The following is a 21,538-nucleotide window of genomic DNA, read 5'->3' as shown; positions in this document are numbered from 1 at the left end:
ATGTTTTGTAAACCAATAGTAATACGCTGTAGCCTTGGTCCTGAAGCCTGTTGTTTCATCCCATTGAATTAACTGAATGATGATGGAGCAAGCTTGTTTTCTGCTGCTCCAGAGAATAGGACCAGAGCAATGGATTCAAACTACAGGAAAAGAGATTGCATCACAACTTTGGGGAGAAGTTCCTGACAGTAAGAGAAGTTCAACAGTGGAACCCACTCCCTTGGAGAGTCCAGTCTCCTTCTTTGGAGGTCTTTAAACAGAGGCTGGCCATCTGTCGGGGATGCTTTGACTGCATGGCAGAGGATTGGACTGGACCTTGAGGTCTCTTCCAAATCTATGACTCTATGGATCTAATAGGGAGTATAAGGAGTACTTTTGGCATGGTTGCTAAATGCCAGTATTGTAGCCACAAGGTTGTGAGTTCGATCCCAGGCAAGGCTCCAAGGTCTACTCAGCCTTTCATCCTTTTGTTGGTCAATAAAATAAGTACCCAGCTTGTTGGGAGCAGTTGGTTTACCTATTGTAAACTGCTTAGGTTTGCTAGTTCACTGATAAGCAGTATAGAAATGTACTTGCTGTTTCTATGGCTATAAAAGACCCTGAAAAGCAATGAAATGGCCAGAATTTTTGGTGTCTACTATTGGCCATTTGGATAGAAAATATAGAGCCCCTCAGATTTGTGAGTGAATGGAAGCTGTGCATTTTAGCATCCTGTTGCTGGAACTGATGAGGCCCTCTGAAATTGGTATATATAGATGATTTACCGTATATACTTAAGTATAAGTCGACCTCATGTTTAAGTCGAGGTCAGGTTTTGGGGCCAAAATTAGGGATTTCGCCATGGCCCATGGATAGGTCGAGGGTGAACTTGGAGGCTCCTTCATTGTGTGTATGTGTGGGTATGGCAAGAGAGACTCTCGCTGAGGCTTTCTGTTTCATCATTTCAGCTTTGGAGGCTCTTAAACAAACAGCAATTTCAATCAATCAACCAGGACTCTTTCCACTTGGCTCTTTCTTGCTAAACTCCTCTCTGCACCGCATGGGGAAATCCGAAAGAGCTGCTATCACCTTTCCATAGTAACTCAAAAATATTATTATTATTATTAACTGTGTTTTTAATTTTGTGTAATGTTATAAATTTTAATGTTTTTTTAAATTTTATGTTTTTTTAAATTTTAACGTGTTACCTTTTAATTTATAACTGTTTTAACTCTTAAAATTGTTTAATTATTTTTTAAAATTTATATTTATTCATTTTAACATTCTTGAGTCCCTATGTTGGGAGAAACTGGGATATAAGAAAAAACAACTCAACCTGGGATTTTTGGGTCAATTTTTGATCATAATTTTTTAGACTTATAGATGAGAACTTGCTATTGCTTTATAATACAATCAATGGCATGTATTGTAAAGGGAGCTCACCTCAGCCCTAGCAAAATAGAAGCAAAACAGCCATAATGTAAAGAAATGTAAAGTAAATACATAGATATAGGATGGGGGATACCTGGCTGAATGAGACTGTGTGAAAGGGATCTAGGAGTCTTAGCAGTTGAACATGAGTCAACAGTGTGATGCAGCAGTTAAAAAGGCCAGTGCGATTCTAGGCTGCATCAATAGAAGTATAGTGTCTAGATCAAGGGAAATAATAGTGCCACTGTATTCTGCTCTGGTCAGGCCCCACCTGGAATACTGTGTCCAGTTCTGGGAGCCACAGTTCAAAAAGGACATTGAGAAACTGGAGCGTGTCCAAAGGAGGACGACTAAAATGGTGAAAGGTCTGGAAACCATGCCCTATGAGGAATGACTCAGGGAGCTGGGTATGTTTAGCCTGGAGAAGAGACATTTAAAAGGTTATATAATAGCCTTGTTTAAATACTTGAAGGGATGTCATATTAAGGAGGGAGCAAGCTCCAAAGAATAGGACCCAATGGAGCAATGGATGCAAGCTCCAAGAAAAGAGATTCCATCTCAACATCAGGGGGAACTTCCTGGCAGTAAGGGCTGTTCGACAGTGGGACAAACTCCTTCCTCGGAGTGTAGTGGAGTCTCCTTCCTTGGAGGTCTTTAAAGAGAGGCTGGATGGCCATCTGTTGGGGATGCTTTGATTGAGATTTCCTGCATGGCAGAATGGGGTTGGACTGGGTGGCCCTCTTCCAACTCCACGATGCTATTCTATTCTATAAGCACATGTGCTCCAGAGCACTCCCAGAAAGATATTCATGCTGACTGAGCCTCTTATTAGCCCTCCCTCCAAATCACCATAATGTTGGACCTCATAATCCAAAACCTATTTCTCCCAAGTCCCTCAAGACGAGCAATGGAGCTTTGTTTCTTTTATTGCCTGGGGTCACTGCATCCTTATGAATGGGAGGCCCCCAGAAAAGACCCAGCCACCATCACTTGGCATCCTAGGAGTAGTTTATTGTAATGAGTGCAGAGAACTAAAGCCACTCCCTTCCTTCTTCTCTCAAGCTCAATCGTATCGACACTGCAAAAATAACCCAGCTCCACACCACTTTAACTCCCCTGGCTCAATGGAATTCTGGGATGTTTAATTTTGTGAGATACATTTAGCCTTCTCTGTCAGAGAGCTCTGGTGTCACAATAAACTACAGTTCCCATGATTCATGAGGGCAGTTAAAGGCGGTGTCAAACGGATGTCCAAGCTCCGCCCCCGTGGTGATGTCAGCGATGACGCCACAGCCTTCTGAACCCCTCCCAGCTTCTAGGCAAGGAGATGGCTGAGCGCGCATGCGCGGTAGACGACCATGGCGGAACTGGAGATCGGGCAACACTGCGAAGTGGAACATTGCGGGCAGCTGGGTAAGAGAGCCCTTAGTTGGAGAATAGGTTTGGCGGAGTGATCATAGTAACTAGACTTCCGGGTCCTCAGTTGAGATGCAGACCCTGCTTTTGGGTCGCCGCTCTTGCCACTCTCGACGGGAAACCGGAAGTATAGAGTCATGTTTCGTGCTTTTACCCTTCCCGTCCGATGAACCAATCGGAGGAGAGGTGGGCGTGTCTTCGGGCCTCGTTCCGTTGCTAGGTTACCAGAGGAGTTTGTCAGGGCCTAGTAGTGTCTCACTCTCTCTTTGGTCCTCCAGGTATTTGGGACTTCAACTCCCAGAATCCCTGACTATTGGCCAACGTGGCTGAGGCTTCTGGGAGCTGAAGTCCATAATATCTCTTAAAGGACACAATTTGGGGACCACTGGTCTATATGGACACTGTGCCCAAAATTTTGGGCCAATCTTCTCATGTACTCTCTTCTGGATCTAGTTTCCAAAGTCGCTTAAACCCTTTTTAAATGAAACGGCCATCATCTTCACATAAATCTAAATAAAACTCTCTTTTATTTCTGTGGTTGCATTTCTTGATTAAATACGTCCTGAGGTTGCATACATGTATTTGTGAGCCGCCTTGGGTCCCTTTCTGGGCATAGAAGAAGGCAGCGTTTGTTACTGCAGCAGGAACTGAGGAAGTATTCTGTGTCATGCATTGTATATAATAACTTTGTTGGTACGTTATTAGTACTAATTGCACTTTTATGTTTTGAATTTTTTAAAATAAATATTAGTTATTTAAAAAAATAGAAGCCTGCATAGAAATTAAATAAATACATACACAAAATATAAGTAAAACAAGGTCTTTAGGAACCAACTCTCTTGATTTAGGCATCCAACTAATTTGCTTGAAATCATCATAGCACAATCATCTCCAATGTTTAACCTATTGTTTAAAAGGGCTTCCTGTGGCGAGGCAGCTAATAATATCTTAGGGGAAAGTGTCTGTCATCTGTCGAATATAAATGCAGATGATGGTTTCTCTTCACTTTCAGACTTCCTACCTTTTGTCTGTGATGGCTGTTCAGGAGTTTTTTGGTAAGGAACTGCTTTTTATTATTTCCACATCACAGGCTGCGTTCTTGGGACTTTAATAGAAACTCAAGCAAATATGTATAGCCTCAAGGAATGTAGGACTTGAATTTATGTGGCAGGGGATAGGGAAGGAGAAAATAACAGAGCAGTGGGAAAGGCAAGGCAAACTGGGTGAATATGAGAAAACTGAGCATTTTACAAACATACTTGAATTGAATTTGTAACTGAATTACAAATATTGAATTGGCTTATTTTAAGATGGTGCACACCAAATCAATGTAACTTTCCCATCCCACGCTAATCCTTTTTTTTAAATGTTGTTTCACATAATAATGCTGTCTTTATCTTTCTGTTACTGTAAGTCTTCAGCACAGAAGTCGAGCTGCTCATGGTTGTTCTGAGGTAAGCTGATAATTGATCGTTAATCTGCATCCTATAAATCCTGACTACTTCAGTCAGTAATGAAGTTCATTTCCCTTAAGTTCATTCAGAAGGCATGCTTCATAATTTTAATCCACACACGAAAATAACCCCCTTTTCAGTCCATACAATCCTCATAGAGAAAATTCCGTTCATGCTGGAATCAAGTGGAGAAAACTGGGTGAACTAAATAAAGTGAAACCATTTCTGATGTCAAGGTAACCTAGAACAATTTCCCAATAACTTGTGAACAGCCCCATTTGCACAGACCAAGCTGTGATCTTTCAGATGTTGGTAGATCCCAAAATCCTCATTCACCGCTATCAGTGGTCAAGAATGTCAAAACACCTGAAGACCACAAGTTCCTGCCCACAGCCCACTGAGCTTTTTTCCTTGAAGTCCTACCTACCGTAGGGAATGTGCACATTGCATGTATGAAAGACCCCTTTAAAAGGGTCATGCTGCTTCACTGATATTAACTTATGGCAGGGTAGCGATTTGGAATGGACATGTATGCATGACCAAGCCTGGGACATGGACATCTGAATTGTTACATATTCCCTTGTAAAAGAAAATGATTTGGCATTCATTTTGAGCCAGCTAAATTTGCTTTGTGCTTGTCCAGCAATGAAGTACTGTGAGCCAGGATTCCTATCCTGCATTCCTGGTTTGTAAGGCAAATGCAAATCCATGTGTTATAATTCAGATATGCGTAGCCCAGATAATTAAAAAGAGTTCATGTTGGAAAAAAGGTGCATGTAAGCAAAGGCTTCCTTGCTGTATTATGAAATGATGCATACCTGAACAAAACTATTCCTTTCCTTTCTGGTTTCTGCCACCTTTCACTTACATTAAATAAGGCTTTTTATTGCTTTTGAGCTGTGAGGTGTTTAGTTTAAGCTGTGCTTCTCTGTGGTAGACATTTTCTTCTTAGACGTTCCCAATAAACTAGAGGCTGTATTCTTCACAGTAGCTTCTGTATTGATGAATACTGTAGTAATAATTTGTTTCAGATTACTTTACAGTCAGCTCTCAGCTCTCATGGGGATTAGAGTTGCAGGATGACCACAAAACTGGGGAAAAATGAGAATATAGGACACTTTTTTTTACCTGAGAGAACAGTTCTCTAGTATTTCTGTTCCTCCACTAAAAGCTGACCATCAAATCACTCTGGAGGACCTAGAAATGCCTAGAGGCATCTATTTTTCACCATGTATAGGGCAGATATAACTCTGATTACTAATGTTAGGGTAGTCCAAGCCATTATATTCCTAATTACCATGTATGGATGTAAGAGCTGGACAGTGAAGAAAGCTGACAGAAAGGAAATCAACTCATTTGAGATGTGCTAGAGAAAAGTACTTAGGATACTGTGGATGGCCAGGAAGACAAACAAATGTTTTCTAGAACAAATCAAGCCTGAACTCTCTCTAGAAACTCAGGCCTGAACAGACAGGCCAAAATAAAGCTGCTTCGGATCACTTTAGAGGTATGCTGTTTAAATGATGCATGCGTCCTAAGAGGCCAGAAGCTGTGCCAAAGCCATGCTCCAGTCCTGAGGACTAAGAGCACAGCTTTGGTGCAGCTTCTGACCTCTTAAGGTGTGTGTGTCATTTAAACAGCATACCTCCAAAGTGACCCAAAGCAGCTTTATTTTGGCTTGTCTGTTCGGGCCCTATGATAACTAAAATGAAGCTGTCAAACTTTGGCTGCATCATGAGAAGTCATGATTCATTAGAAAAGACAATGAAGCTGGGAAAGGTGGAGGGCAGTAGAAAGAGAGGAAGACCACACACCAGATGGCTAGACTCAACCAAGGAGGCCATGGGCCTGAACCTGCAGGACCCGAGCACAGCAGTTGAAGACGGGATCTTAGAGATGTCTCATCCACAGAGTCATCATGAGCCAAGGTAGACCCAAGGACAGTTCACAACAACAATGGGGAACAGCAGAGGAAGTGACCAGTACTGTAATCTATGAATGCTTAACTCACAAATGTGGAAGGATGACTGAATTAGCATGTAATCTTTTTATTTTATTCAGTTTCCCTAACTTTACTAGTTGTGAATATTTCTCTCTCTCCCCTGACATTCTCCATTGCCCTCTTGACATTCTGGCAACAATGGTTCATGTGGTAAGAATGAGCCAAGAAAGACTACTAATGTGCAATGTATACTTGAGAATATGCTAACATCATGTAAGACAGTATTTTAACAGATTTTGTAACACGTGGTCTTTGAACAAGGTATTTATTTGTATGTTCTTTTGAAATTGACCTAGGCAAATCTAAAAAGTGGGGATGTCAAACCAGATCATCACACATCTTTCTTGTGCAGCTATAAAGGTTGTGAGGGCAGAGAACTTGTACCTGTATTATGCTCTTACTGTGAAAAACAGTTTTGCTTAAGGTGAGCGAAGGAGTAAATTTTACCTATCTTACCCTTATGTTTTTGTATGATTCTATAAAAGTGCCTGATAGTAATTTCCTCATCTCTTGTTTCCAGGCACCGTCATCAGCCAGACCATGAATGTGAAAAATTGGAGACCCCTAAACCTCGTATGGCTGCTACCCAGCAGCTTATTAAAGATATTGTAGGTAAATAGAATTATTTTCAATAGTGTTTTCTACAGTAGACTGCTCAGGACTAGAGACTAGAACAGAACGCAAGACCAAGAATGTTACTGTTGATGCTTTTAAGTTATTTCACCTTTCATTATTTCACTGGACAAGCACTGTCTCTAAACTGTTGTTCCACTCAAAATGCAATATTATTTGGGTTTTAGTCACACAATTCTGTTAGGCTTACTTTCAGTTATGAACAAGCTAAAATCTCTACTTGCTGCTTGTCCATTTCCAGGCACGTTTCAGTCTGCTGGTTGTGATGTATAAAGCCCTATATATAGTTTGGGTCCAGGTTATCTGAAAGAAACACAGGAGAGGGTCTTCTCAGTGACCGTTCCCTATGTTAGAAAATGTGGTTAAAATGGTAAGCTTAGTTCAGCAGCATTAGCAGCAAGTGTGTACTCCACAGGTATCTAGTAAAAGGGCTAGATCTGAGCTTCTGGTAAATAAACAGGATACATAGGAAGGTAAAAATTAAATTTACTTTATTGTTACATCTAGGTTCTACAAAAAATAACTAAGCAGTAGAGAAAACCTACTTTGGTACAGAGATCCCTAAAAACTGATCTCCATGTGTGTAAGAAAGAAGAAAAACATCTTTAGAAGAGAGAGCCTTGCAGCTAGTCCATGCTGGCAGAAAGCAGAGAGAGGAAGAGATAGAACAAAGAGTTGTAAAACTCTTAACTCTTAGAGAGGTTAGATCTCCTTGTTATCCATCTGTAGGCATATAAATTCTCCCAGGCATTTTGAGAGAACAGCAGCATATTAATAAAGTAATTAAATCGGTAGATGAAGCCTTTTGTTTGTTTCAACAGGCCTTTGAATACTGATTGCACATATAGAAATGTGCTGTATTGCCTATGTTATGGTTTAAAATTGCTTTTAATTCTGTTGATAATTTAATTATATTTTGTATGACGTGAACTTTATCTGTATCTGTTTTAACTCCTCTAAGTTATCTTGAATCCAGCACTGGCGGGGGTGGGATGAAGCAAGATATAAATGAAATAACAGCAACAACAATGCAGCAGCAGCTTCTCATTTTCAGACAGCATTACAGAGACTAAAGTCCAAAACAAACTGCAGAAATAATCCAGTTTGAGACCACTTTAACTGCCCTGGCTCAATGCTAAGGAACACTGAGAACTGTAGTTTTGTGAGACATTTAGCCTTCACTATGAGAGAGTTCTGGTGCCACAATAAACTACACTTCCAAGGATTCCCTAGCACTGAGTCAGGGCAGTTAAAGCAGTTTAAACTAGATTATTTCTGCAGTGTGTTTTGGACCTAAGTCTGCAAAAATCTACTCATGTGGGAGAAAGCTCAGTTAACTTCAGTGGAACCTCTGAATAGACATGTATATGGACTGAACCACGTACCATGAGCATAAGATTGGATATCCCTGCATTTAATACCTTACTAGGCTGCCTATGTGCAGTAGGTTTCTATTTTAATCTTGTCTATTAAACTTGAATACTGTATTCACTTTTGTAAAACCCTTGCAGGAATAGATGATACAATGACATTGCATTTCCCAGGCATTCTGCACCACATTTGGAGTACCAGGAAAATGCAGAAAGGTGTGGAGACACTTGTATTCCACAAAACAAAAACAGGAAAACTAAAGCAAAATTGCTACAAAGAAACAAGTCTGTACTATTCCCCCTAACAAAGAGGTGTTACAAACCGCCACTTTGTGGCGGTGTCCCGGCGCTGCTGTTTGCTCCACGAGGGAGCCGCCACTGCCAAACCGCGTGGCTCCCTTACAGAGCAAAAAAGAAGCTCCAAAATGGAGCTTCTGGCGGCGCGCTAATGACGCCACGAAGCGCCAATGGCGCACTTTCAACATCATTAGCGCCACGCGATGTGAGGATGCACAGCGTCCGTTACGTCAAGATGGCGGTGGCCGTGTGGAGCGGCTGCCGCCATTTGTTACGGACAGAGTCCGTAACAGGAATAGGGGCGTCTGGAAGAGACACCCCTTTTTTAAACTGGGACGTCCTGAGGACGTCCCAAGTGGCGGTTTGTAACCCGCCAAATACATCAAATTATATCTTTATAGTTTGCAGAACTGGGCATTAACAAATCTCTTTCTCAGCTTTGAGCAGCCACTGCAAATCAACTGCTATTTATGAAACACAACACTAAAAAACTCATGTATCCAACAAGACAATTGAGTTGCATTGAAACCATTCTCGAAATAGAAAAACAACAGAAAAAAGAAAGGTCTTTATACCATATATTACAGTTCCCCTCATTTAAGATATTTGTGCTGGCTACTTTCTGTCACACAAGCAGAATACTAGTATGCATATAGTAAAGTCAGAGGAAACATCCCTTTATGTACATATATTGAGAGAAGCTATACTTTCTTCTAGTAAACCAGTTTCTAAGTATCTTAACAATGTTCAGTGCAGCATATTTATAGTAAAATGAGAGGGGTAAATCCTATTAAAATAAGTGTTATTTATATATCCTAAGATTCCAAGATAGATGCCAGAGTGACTAAAAGATGCAAAGGAGCTAAGAGCAGTGAAACAGCAGCCAAGGTGGCTCTAATGAAACTGAAAATGCATGCAAGTGGGGATAAATCTGTACCACAGGTACGTTATTACATGTATTTAGATGAAAGTGATGCCTGTTATTGCATTGATTCTGTTTTATAACAAAATAAATCAGTTTTCAAGATCAGACAAAGTAAAAGTGGGTGTGTGGGTGGAACCCAGTATTCAAAGAGTAAAAAGGGGAGACACCGTGCACTTGTGAAATAACATGGACATTTTGTTTAGTCTGTTATCTTTAAGACGAAAGCATTACCACATTTTCCAAGTGTCCAATGCAAAGGTATGCCACTATCAGCCTGGAAGCTACATTCAGCCATGCAAGGTCTTAATTGTGGCCCACATAGTTTCCATTCTTATTACAGCAGCTAGAATGGCTAAATTCTACTGCTCCTTTTACTTTGAATTGTGAATTGAACTAAAATGATGGGGAATGTTTGTAGTAGGAAGAAGTAAGGGCCAAAACAGACGTCCCATTAAAGCCCACTTCTGGGTGTCTTGTGAGCGTGGCATTTACATGCTTCACACTGTGAAGCCATCCAAAAGCCAGCTGGCTACCCAGACGTGGGCGGCTTCAAGACACTAAGGTGGCACACCCCGCCAGAGTGTCTTGAAGCCACTGTGGGGCTGGAAAATGCAGCCTTTTCTTGGCCCAAAGAGATACAGATCAGGGCAGATTGGGGCCATGGCATGTGTTTACTGTGGCCCCAGTGCATCTTTAGCGGTGGTGGCTTCAAGCTGTCCCTTCCTGGCCATCTGTTCCATCCCTAAGTTGCCTTGATCATGGGTGAGCAACTTGTGTGGAGTCAGGGTCCATTTTCAATTTGGCAGTTGTGGGTGGGCAGTTACATAGGGACCTGGGATACTGGAGCATGTGTTGGAATAGACCTGAAATATCCACAAAGTTAGCAGTTTTAAACAACTCATCACCAGCTTGAAATTCATATAAAGCATAAAATATCAAACCTCACATTTTTTAGTCAAGAGAAATTAGTTTTTTCTGGTTTATCTGATCATTATGAACAAAACCCATTTCAGAGGAGTTAAATTAATAGAAAATATGTCTCTGTAAACTGCTATGTTAACAACACATAAGAGGCTTGTTTTCTGTTGCAGACAGAGAGAATCTATTTCCAAGTGTTTTTACCTAAAGGAAGCAAGGAGAAAAGCAAACCCATGTTCTTTTGTAGTAGCTGGAGCATTGGCAAAGCAATAGATTTTGCAGCTTCTACAGCGAACCTTAAAAATGACAACAACAAAACCACAGCCAAGGTAAACCAATTGAAACAAATGCTTGTATTCTGAGGCCCGTTACAAATGGGCCTTCAAGTGTGTGCTCCGCGCGTGCTAGGATTAGAAAGGGGTGTCCTTTCTGGACGCCCCCAACCCTAGTACGCACGGAGCGCGCACAAAATGGCGGCGGCCGTTCCACACAGCCGCCACCATTACGACGTCACAACCGTGCCGCCTCTATACGGGGCGGCATGACGTGACATCGTCACGCCGCGCCAGGGCGCATAGTGCATCCTTTCCCCCGCCACAAAAGGAGCTCCGAAACAGAGCTCCTTTTGCCGTTTGCGTCACTGGGCGCAGCCTTTAGACGTCTGCGCCCAGCGACGCAGAGGAGGAAAGGGGCCACGCGGCCCCTTTCTCCTCCTCCCCACCACCGCGGGGGTCCTTGGGGCTTGAAGCCCCAAGGACACCCCTTTCCAGGCTGCGGGAAAGGGCCTTTTGCCCCTTCCCCGCAGCCTGGAACGGTGGATCGGGGCCTCAGCGGCTGCCGTTCTAGCCGCTGAGGCCCCGATCCGGTGAGGAAAGGGGGGGTGCAGCCGCCGCTTTTCAGCGGTCTGTAACCCGCCTTATTTGATTTAGAAGTGTTTTTTTTAAAAAAAAACCATAACCAAGTTTTCTTTTTAATTTCAGAAACTAAGACTTTGTCACACTGCATCTGGAGAAGCCTTGCCTTTGGATCAGACTCTGTCATCTTGTCTACACTGTAAAGAATCTCCATTGTGTAATGGTGGAAACGTGATTTTGGAATACCTTGATAATGAAGTTCAGTTGTTGGACGATGCAAATTCATATATAGAATAATTACAAAAACCATTGCTCATATAATTTATTACATTAAACACAAGTCAAAACTTGCTTTGTTTTATAATTTCTTAGTACAAACATGTTTCTTACTGATATGGATTTAGAAATGGTCATATATCCAAATGTTTTTTGGATACATGTGTTTTATTTCAACACAGAGAATTTGAGTAGTCTGTGCCTCTGGGCTTATTTAGCAGCTGGTGCCTCTCACACAATGTGTGAACTTTCTCCATGACAGAGAATTCAGTTTGAATTGACAATTCCAGGTTCTGCTTATCATGCTTAATCTGTGTTGACCCATTCCTACATGCAGACCAGGGCATCACACAATCAGTAATTTACCTTCCAGTGAGCCGAAGGGCAAGAATCCAGGGGACAGTAGTGAATTCAGTAGACACCTATACTGTATTAAGCTGCTTTGAAAATATTTCAAGATAATATACACATACAAAATGAAGCATTCATTAAATGTTGGTGTACATTAATTTTCAAAAGCTTTATATTTTTGTTACTTGAGCATATAATAGCCTTACTACTACTAATACTACTATTAATATTTATACTGTATCCTGTCTGGGACCCAAGGAAGGTTACAGGGGTTAAAAGAGGCACAACTTTAAGATGTGTATCACACACATTTAAATATATAATTAAACATACAACAGAATTAAAAACACTTAAAACTATTTTTAAAGAACAAATAAATAGTACACAATATTCTAAAGGACCCTTTCCCCCCTGCTGAAATAAAGGTATCTTAGGGACTAAATAGACAGGCCAAAATGAAGCTGCTTTGGGTCACTTTGGAGGCATGCCGTTTAAAAGATACATGCATCTTAAGAGGCCAGAATCTGCGCCAAAGCTCTGCTCTGATCCTTAGGACTGGAGCATGGCTTTGACACAGCTTCTGGCCTCTTAGGATGCATGCATCATTTAAACAGCATATCTCCAAAGCGACCCAAACCAGCTTTATTTTGGTCTGTCTGTTCAGGCCCTTATCTGCCTACAAAAGGATAGCATAGAGGATGCCAATATAACATCACTAGGGAGGTAGTTTGAGAGCTTGAGAGCAGTCACTGAGAAGGCCATCTCCCAATTTACCTGGGACACCACCTTGCCATCTTTGAAATGAACATTTTCCCCCAAAGGCAGGATTTAGAACTCCAGTGAAGAAATACAGACAGTGGTGCAGATCAAAGCTAAACCCTATAAAATAAGCTTACATAGGGTGCATGCTATATCATCAGCTCTTTATTTTTTAAGGGGGGGGGATATTTTGTATATATGGTGTATTCTTTTAACATTGTAAGCCGCTTTGATTGTTTTAAGAAAAAGTGGGGTAGAGATAAAAGTTTTATTTATTATTTATTAGCTCATCCTGGTGCTTTGCTGCAGTTCTTTAGGCAATACATGCAGGCTTCACAGAAATACGGATTTTACCAAGGCATGGGTTTATGGATGCAGCGTTCTTCACTGTCGCCTAAGAGCAACTACTTGGTCCAGATAAGAAGGAGAACTCATAATTCTTTATGCCTACTGTCTCTATTTTACTATTGGGGATCAATAGAAATGGGCCAGCTGAAGAATATGCTGTCTATGTGAAATAGACAGTTGCAGGCCCTGCTTTACATTAGATACCCACTGTTTTTCAGATCCAAAAGTGAATTTCTGGTTGTTTCTGTAAGCCAGAAGTGTAGATCCTGTGGCCCTTGAGCTGCTGTTGAACTAGCCATAGCCACCACAAAAATATAGCGCACAAAACTATAGGACGCTACTCACCTGTCCAGTCTAAGGAAGTCTATGGAGTTTATCACACAAAGGAGATTGGGAGTTTATCCCATCAGTATCCCGGAAAAGTGCAATTACACAAAATGACTTCACATGACATCACAGAAAACCTGCCATTAAAGTGGTCACAAAGAAGCATTAATGCACATCTTTTTACTTTCGGGATTTCAGCAGCAATGCATTTCTGATATTACTTTATTTGCGCTACTGCGTGTGATAACCATTTGCGATTAGTCGCCATTTTTGCTTTATTTGTGGGATGCTTTAAATGCGTTTTAATCTCTCTTTAATGCCGAAAATCAATGATGCAAAAGAAGCTCCACAATTGAACTGATTATATATATATATATATATATATATATATATATATAAAACTTTAATATTAATCATTAGTTCAATGAATATGCTACAGTATTCATTGGTGTTGCTTTGACATATATCATTATTACGAAAACTCTTGTTAATTAATTAAATAGTGTATATATATATATATATATATACTTACTGTATATGGTACAATATTTAAATAATTAACAAAGCTTTTTGTAATAATGAGACATATGTTGAAGCAACACCAATGAATACTATAGCATATTCTTAAAAAATGCAGAAATCTTATACAAATATTGTAATTGAAACCTGTAATAAGTAGAAAAAAATATGAATTAAAAAATATAGTTGGGAAAAGGACACTGCAAAATAAAAGCTAAAAGGACTTAATATAAATATAAATCCATGCTGCTTAGTCATGTTGAAAATGAAGGAGATTTTGAAAACCTTCCTGGACAAAAGGCTGAAATGTAGGACGCATCTGGGAAAGGAGGACCTCTGGCCCCCTTTAGCCTAATAAAGAAACTAGTGGAGGCTTCAGATGCAAATTCTGTGCATTGTGTTTGGCCCCATAAAGGTATCACTGCTTGGCGCTTTTAGGAGGTTATTATACAGCTCTCTTCTTATTGGCGGATAAAGCCGGCCTTTGTCCCACCCACAAGAACCCAGCTACGCGCAAGAACCAATAGGATGCCCCGGTGCGCGTAGCGTGACAGGGTGGTTTTGTTCCCCCCCCCCCCTCCTTCTCATTCGCTCCTTCCTCCCTCCCCTTCGCGCGCGGACGCAATAACGGAGCTGGAGGGCAGATTTGGGAAAGGCATGCTCGCGCCTGCGCAGTGGGGACATTGACGCCGTCACTTGCCCAGTTCAGGTGACGTCAGTGCCAATCCCTCCATTGACTTCCTAACGGTAAGCAGGGATCTTTGCTCTTTCCCTTTAGACTGGTAGACGCTCATTGGGCCTCTTCAGCTCGAATGGGAAGGCACTCTGCACACGCTCAGGAGCTGCTCTCCTTATTCCTCCTCCAGGGCTGGGGTCCAAAACACACAGCAGAAATAATCCAGTTTGAGACTGCTTTAACTGCCCTGGGCTCAGTGCTGGGGAATCCTGGGAATTGTAGTTTGTTGTGGCACCAGAACACACACACTCTCTCATAGAGAAGGGCTAAATGTCTCACAGAACTACAGTTCCCAGAATTCCCTAGCATTGAGCCCAGGGCAGTTAAAGCAGTCTCAAGCTGGATTATTTCTGCAGTTTGTTTTGGACCTGGGACCCAAGTTCAGATTCAGCCTGGGAGGAGTTCTTATAGGAAACTCCCAGAATTCCATAGCCTTGAGCCAAGGCAGTTAAAGCGGTGCCAAACTGGGTTATTTTTCCAGTGTGGATGGAGGATAAGCTGCCTGCCCCACGCAATAAATGGATCCCTTTGAAAAAGCAGTGGAAGAAAAACGAGCCACTAATTGAACAGACTCCGCTCAGGCTGATAAAGTTATTTAGTATCACATATGATATGTGTATTTTCTACTTTGATTGGCCTTGCTTCTCCCAGTGCTTTTACTCTGATTGAACATTGCACTTTCCACATGCATGGTGTGTATGGTGCCACTGGCCTGTGGTCTTTACCTGACTTAGTTCAGTAGGGCTTGTATCCTTGGTGAACCATGTAATACCAGCCATATATGCTGCTGTAGATTTAAATGCAGATTAAATCAATACTGCTTAACAATTCCAGGTCCAAAGGGCTGTTTAGTTGGAGTGATAGTAGGCTGACAATCTGAGCAGCTTGCTAAGAATTAAGTCCTGTTGAACACAACTTATCTCAGCAATTATACAAAAGTAGAACACGTTAATACAGTACTTCGAAGGCAAGAATATGAAGCAGGGGAAGCTGAAACCTGAGGGTTTAGCAAATACCATGTGTTATCAGTTGTATGACCAATATGTTCTAGTGGTTTGAGTGTTGAACTAGGACTCTAGGTTCAAGTCCCCACTCAGCCATGGAAAACCATTAGATGACCTTGGGCAAATCACACTCTCTCAGCTTCAGAGCGAGGCAATGGCAAGATCCCTCTGAAGAAATCATGCCAAGAAAACCCAATGATAGGTTCACCTTAGGATCTCCATAAACTGGAAATGACTTGAAGATACACAGCAACAAATCAATATTTTATTGTATGTTCTTTTAACATGTGTAACTTGATTAAATTTACCCTTTTACTAGCTAAAAATGGCTGATCCTTGGCAAGAATGCATGGACTATGCAATTCTTTTGGCAAGAAAAGCTGGAGAGGTATGTATAATTTACTCTGGAGCCTCATAAGCATTTTATTATTTTTATCTGACATATCAGATGTCTTAAAGAACTGTGTTTTCATGTCTACCTACTGCAGTGCTTCCCAAACATTTTTGGCCTACTGTTCCCGTTCCCTTTCCTCCTAAGTGACAACCCTAGCACACACCCCAGTCGCCATTTCATGCTATTAGGTCCAGGTGCATCATCAACGGGGTTCAGGGAGTATGGTTTGCACTGGGTGAAACCCCAGAGAGGAGTGTACACCTGGTGGAGCATTACACCTGATGGGAGTGGCACAGATGCTGGACAAGTCAGAACAGGAGGCAAGGCCTGAGGGGGTTGAGCAGCAACGGAGAAGCCTCTCACCCATGCTGGCCTTTGCAATTAAAGATACTGCACTGTGGTTTTAATGCACCCTGAAAAGTACCCTCATCCTCACCATGGTCTTAAAGGCCACTGCTTTCCCTTGTATTTCTCGCATGCTAGTGGTATGACTGAAGCTCCCTCACTGTGGCTCCCTTTTCCCTCATTTGCCCCCTGGATCTTTCATCCAACCCCAGGAGGGACAGTACTGCCTACTTCGGGAATAATTGACCTAGTAGTGCAAAATGATATGGGAGATACAGTGCAGAGAAAGGAAACCATAATAATAATAATAATATGTTTTATTTGTATACCGCTTTTCCTATGATCAAAGCGGTTTACAGCATACATATGCATATACAACAAAGCAAGTAACAAAAAAAAAACAAACCTCTGCTTCTCTCCCCTCAAGATGGAGGTTGGAGGGAGGGCTCTTCAACTTGGCAGGCAGAGGCCTGTTGTTGCCTGCTTCTCTCCCCTCAAGATGGAGGATACAGAGAGGGGGGGAAATATTCCAGATCTATTAAAGAAAAAATAAGTGTTAAGACAACGTTCAGAAAAGTCTGATGAGTTTGAAAGGAAGTCTAAAAAAATTAAGTAATCCACAGTATTTTGATTTTGCCTCTGTGTCCTCACCTTAGTGGCTTATGGACATAGCCTGAATTCGGGTGGGCAGAGAACTCTTGTTCATTGCCTGAAGACAATTATTACTGCTCAAAAAATGAACATTATGTTCACACCTGGTCTGAATGACTGTAGAATTCGATATAAATATTTTGTAAAGCTAGTTCATTCCTGCTGTTTGTAAATCTGGGATGGAAAAGTTCAAAAAGAATAGTATGTTTAATCTTCAGTTATGCTATTTATCTAATCAGCTATTAGCTTTCAGCTTGTTGTGAAGGTTTTAAAAATTCATTGATATAATTTTCTTTATAGGTAATCCGAGAGGCACTGACAAAGGAGATAGCTGTCATGATTAAAAGTTCTCCAGCAGATCTAGTGACAGTCACTGATCAAAAAGTGGAAAATATGTTAATTTCTTCTATAAAAGAAAAATATCCATCTCACAGGTACCAGCATATTTGAGAAGAGGAGAGAAAGAGATGTGTCTAAAACACATACATTGAAACTTTTGATATTGATGGCTTCCAATTAAATACAGGAAATCCTGCACATTGTATAATATTATTTCCTGAATGTTTTAAACATGCATTTGTCATGTATAATGCCCTTTATTACATTTCATTTCCAAACAGGAAGGAATGGGATAGAGGGATAATGTTACTAGGCTTGTGTTTTCTCTTTTGTGACCCCCATAGGGCCCTCCATATATATTAGTCTATAGTGTCCATCACCTTCACTGAACATAGCTGTTCTATGATAGAATAATGAAAGTTGTACTCCAAGGGGCAATCTGAAGGAAGTGTCATAGTGGTTGTAGGAATCATGGGACAGAACGGCAGGATATATAAAGAAAAAGTTAGCTAAACATGCTGAGAAGCAACTAGTCCAGTAGTCAGTGATGAATTAAGGTGTGGTTGCTGTTCAGTGAGGATAAACAGCCAAGTAGGACCCCCACGTTACACTCTCGACAGACCAAAACTACAAATAGTGGTCTGTTGAGGGAATAGCTGTGCAAGTCAGTAATGATCTAATGAGAGAATGGTGCACTATGTAGGAGATTGAGATTTGATTCAAATTGCTGTTCAATACACATAGCAAGAGAGAAAGAAAAAGGGAGCACTTGGTATCAGCAGAGACAAGGGCTGGTGTCCCTCCACTCCCAACAAGATAGGGCAAATTCATCCAACTCTTATCAGCCTGATGACTGCATAGATCCCTTGTCAGGGGTCAATTAATTGCCAGACCCATAAGTGCTCTAAACATGATGAAAATATTCTCATGTAGGGAAAGATCAAAATGAAGGGGAGGGGTTAATCTGTAACAGGAAACAGCAGTCGGCTAAAGTCTTCAAGCTGAGACTAGACAGCTATGTGCTGGGAACGTTCCGGCTCAGGATTTCCTGCATAGGAACCCTGCTGAATCAGAACAAAGGCCTGTCTAGTCCAGCACTCTGTTTGTACAGTACAGTTACCAGCTAGATGCCTGCTTGTGGCCCCTAGCTAGTAGCACTCCCAATTCATGCTCTCTAGTATGTTTATACAGAGACGCCCTTGCTTCTGGTACGAGAAATAACATAGCTATCCTGACTTGTATCCACTGGCAGCCCTAATCCTCTGTGAATTTCCCCTCATCTCATTTTCAAGTGTTCCACATTTAACAGCTATCATTACCTTTTGTGGTAGTAAATTTCACCATTTAGCAAAGGTCTGCGGACAGCACTTTGCCTACCCTTATCATGTTGGATATACATCTCTGTCCACTGTGCCACCATTCTCTGCTGCTTAATAACTGCTATTTGGAATGATTGCCTCACTCTGCCTAATGGCATGGAGCCTTCCTATTCACCTTTGTGTCTATGTGGGTGTCTAAGTTCAAAGGCAGTATCCTGCTGAATGCCAATTTCAGGGTGGGAGAGCAACAGTGGAAGAGCCTATTGTACTCATGTCTTTCTCCAGAGGCTTCTGGCAGGCCACTGTGCATTGGTGACACTATGAGCCATAGAAGCACATCCTCCCAAATCCAGGATGTTAGATCTTTTAGGCTGATCTGGCAAGGCTCTTCAAGTTTATATGTTTCATTGCTTTAAGCAGATCTGGGAAACCTGTGGGCATCACTCATTGATGATAGTCCACCAGTGGGGCCAATACACTCTGAAGACATGAAAGAGGGCCTTTCTTTGCTGTGACATCCCAGTTGTGGAATACCATCCTCTTCTAGGTCTACTTAGTGCCAACACTGGTGTCATTATGGTACCAAGGAAAAGCATGGCTTTTTCAACAATAAAAACATGTTATCCAAAACTGCGCATGTGTTATATGTTGAAATTGTTTTAAAATGTTCCATCTGGTTTTAATTTATTTATTTCCATATTCTTTTAGTCCGATAAAATGATTTCATGCTGTTTTATATTACTGAAACAGATTTATTCTACACTGTTCTGAGGCTGTATGATATAGGGTGGGATCTACATATGTAAATAATGAAAATAAACAAATTGCTACTCCCACAATCTTCACCAGTGTCCATTCCTCATGGGATTGGTGGAAATTGGGATCCCTAGCTTCAATGTTAAACTAAAGTTAATTGATTCCAAAGTAATTCCAGAAATTGTTTGTTGGGTGAGTGATGGTTTCTGGAGCTATGATGTTGTAAGATCTACATTTACCCAGTCAAAATACTAAAATTAATCCCTTCTTGGGGGGAAAAACACATTTGTTCATTCTAGCTTCATTGGAGAAGAGTCAGTTGCAGCTGGTGCAGGAAGTGCTTTGACGGATAATCCCACTTGGATTATTGACCCTATTGATGGAACTACTAACTTTGTGCACAGGTATGCTTTCTGTTGTAAATCTCTGTAAACTGTGGAAACAATTTCTGAACTCCCTAATATCTAAAATCAGAAAACAATCTTTGAGCTGTCCTGTGGAATGAAGATGTTAGGTCTTGTTTATCCATTTGGGTAGAAGCTGCATGTCTGATTACTTTTGCTACTCTTAACATCATGCATTTAGGCTTACCAGAGCTGCATGCTTCTCTCTTTGGTTCTCCAGGTTTCCCTTTGTGGCAGTTTCAATTGGCTTTGTGGTAAAGAAGCAGGTAACTTCTTATTTTATTTTATTATTTACTAGAAAATTTTAAATGCTTCCATTGATTTGTTTTTCTTTTTTATTGATTTGATATTGTTATGTTAAAACAAATAAAATGTTTCATTTTCCTGGTTACAGATGGAATTTGGGATTGTGTATAGCTGCATAGAAGACAAAATGTATACTGCCAGAAAAGGAAAAGGAGCATTTTGCAATGGGGAAAAGCTCCAAGTATCACAGCAGCATGGTAAGACTTTGCCATTTCAGGCCTGTTAAGAGATTGGATAAGGGAGACTCAGTGTGTACCAGATTTCTTTCACTAGATTACTATGTCAGATGTGGAGCTACTTCACCCCATTATTCCATTGGCCAGCTCCTAGCCCATGCACTTCAAAATTCCTTTAACATCTTAATTACTTTCTGCCAGATGGCCTGCTTTTATACCTCAAACTCCTAGCCTAGAAGAGAGGTCTTCACTCTAATTCTGGCTGTCAGAACAAATATAGATAGTGTGTGCCACCATATTTCTCAGTAGCTGGTCCTGTGCTGCTATATGGATGCCTTTTTGTTGAGCCTCATTAGCTCTCATTCCCTCGCCCATTTCTGTGACAAACTCTCCATTTTCTTTGGGCCATATTCTTTTTTATAATTAGTAAGTCCCCTGCCCCTTTTAGTTTTTCCTTTGACTCCACTTTTGTGAGTCTATCACTGCCTTTGCTACTTTGGACAATGTTCCTATGGTATCTTCCTTTCAAAGCCCAGCATCCCTCAACATTGGCAGCACTGCTTACAGCAAATGGGAAATGCACTCCAACAACATCTGGAGCGCCACACATTGCCCATCTCCACTTTACAGAACTGGACAGTATAAGTGGTGGTTTAAAGGACACAAACATCCAAATATATTTTAATCTACTGGACTTCAAATGGTAGAACTGTAAATGAAAGAAATGTCTGAACAGCATCACTTTTCTTCTCTCTGAACCACTGCTGTCCATACCATACCATTAAAGTTCAAATGTTGCCTGGCTACTACAAAAAGCCCTGCACCCTTCTCAGGCAATTTTTCACCCCAAACCATTACATCACAGCTCCTGGAAGCCATAAGGAGCAGTGCTTTACCTTTAAACATTCTCTACCCCACAAGACTCTTGTAAATGCCTCAATATACATAGATGCAAAAATATGAATTTGCTTTGGTTTGATTTTCATTCAATTTTGGGCCAAAATGGAGTAGTGTGATCTGCCACACATCCAAACATTCACACACACAAACACACACACACACACAGAGAGAGAGAGAACGAGAGAGAGAAAGCTACTGCAGAGATTACACCTCTCTTTCTCTCTGTGCTACATTGGACAGATTGTTTTAAACAGTGCAGAACATGGGTCGGCAACCTGCGGCCTGCGGGCCGGATCCGGCCCGCGGAGGCTTTTTGGCTGGCCCGCGGCATCAGCTGCCGCCGCCGCCG

General features: G+C 41.3%; 2 protein-coding genes across 3 annotated transcripts in view; both read left to right on the top strand.

Annotated features, from left to right (window-relative positions):
- Positions 1–2,687: 2,687 nt before the first annotated feature.
- On the top strand, positions 2,688–11,630 carry ZFAND1 (zinc finger AN1-type containing 1). 2 transcript variants are annotated; one of them, XM_042466310.1, is made up of 8 exons: positions 2,689–2,823; positions 3,839–3,881; positions 4,241–4,280; positions 6,579–6,706; positions 6,803–6,894; positions 9,403–9,524; positions 10,599–10,754; positions 11,406–11,630. In XM_042466310.1, exons 1-8 carry the CDS (start codon positions 2,769–2,771, stop codon positions 11,574–11,576), a joined length of 807 nt encoding a protein of 268 aa, XP_042322244.1. In that variant the 5' UTR covers positions 2,689–2,768; the 3' UTR covers positions 11,577–11,630. The 2 variants fall into 2 exon arrangements, with proteins under 2 accessions (XP_042322245.1, XP_042322244.1); XM_042466311.1 differs by lacking the exon at positions 10,599–10,754 and having other exon boundaries at positions 2,688–2,823.
- A 2,824-nt stretch (positions 11,631–14,454) lies between these two features.
- IMPA1 (inositol monophosphatase 1) overlaps positions 14,455–21,538 on the top strand; it is a 14,760-nt gene continuing 7,676 nt past the window's right edge. Inside the window, exons 1-6 of the mRNA XM_042465286.1 lie at positions 14,455–14,606; positions 15,919–15,987; positions 17,290–17,423; positions 19,703–19,807; positions 20,028–20,073; positions 20,202–20,310. Of these exons, the coding sequence (XP_042321220.1) occupies positions 15,925–15,987; positions 17,290–17,423; positions 19,703–19,807; positions 20,028–20,073; positions 20,202–20,310 (457 nt within the window). The 5' untranslated portion in view covers positions 14,455–14,606; positions 15,919–15,924. The remainder of the gene's footprint in view (positions 14,607–15,918; positions 15,988–17,289; positions 17,424–19,702; positions 19,808–20,027; positions 20,074–20,201; positions 20,311–21,538) is intronic.

The sequence above is a fragment of the Sceloporus undulatus genome, chromosome 4 (assembly GCF_019175285.1).
Source record: "Sceloporus undulatus isolate JIND9_A2432 ecotype Alabama chromosome 4, SceUnd_v1.1, whole genome shotgun sequence".
Taxonomy (NCBI): domain Eukaryota; kingdom Metazoa; phylum Chordata; class Lepidosauria; order Squamata; family Phrynosomatidae; genus Sceloporus; species Sceloporus undulatus.
This window is presented reverse-complemented; position numbering and strand designations above follow the sequence as displayed.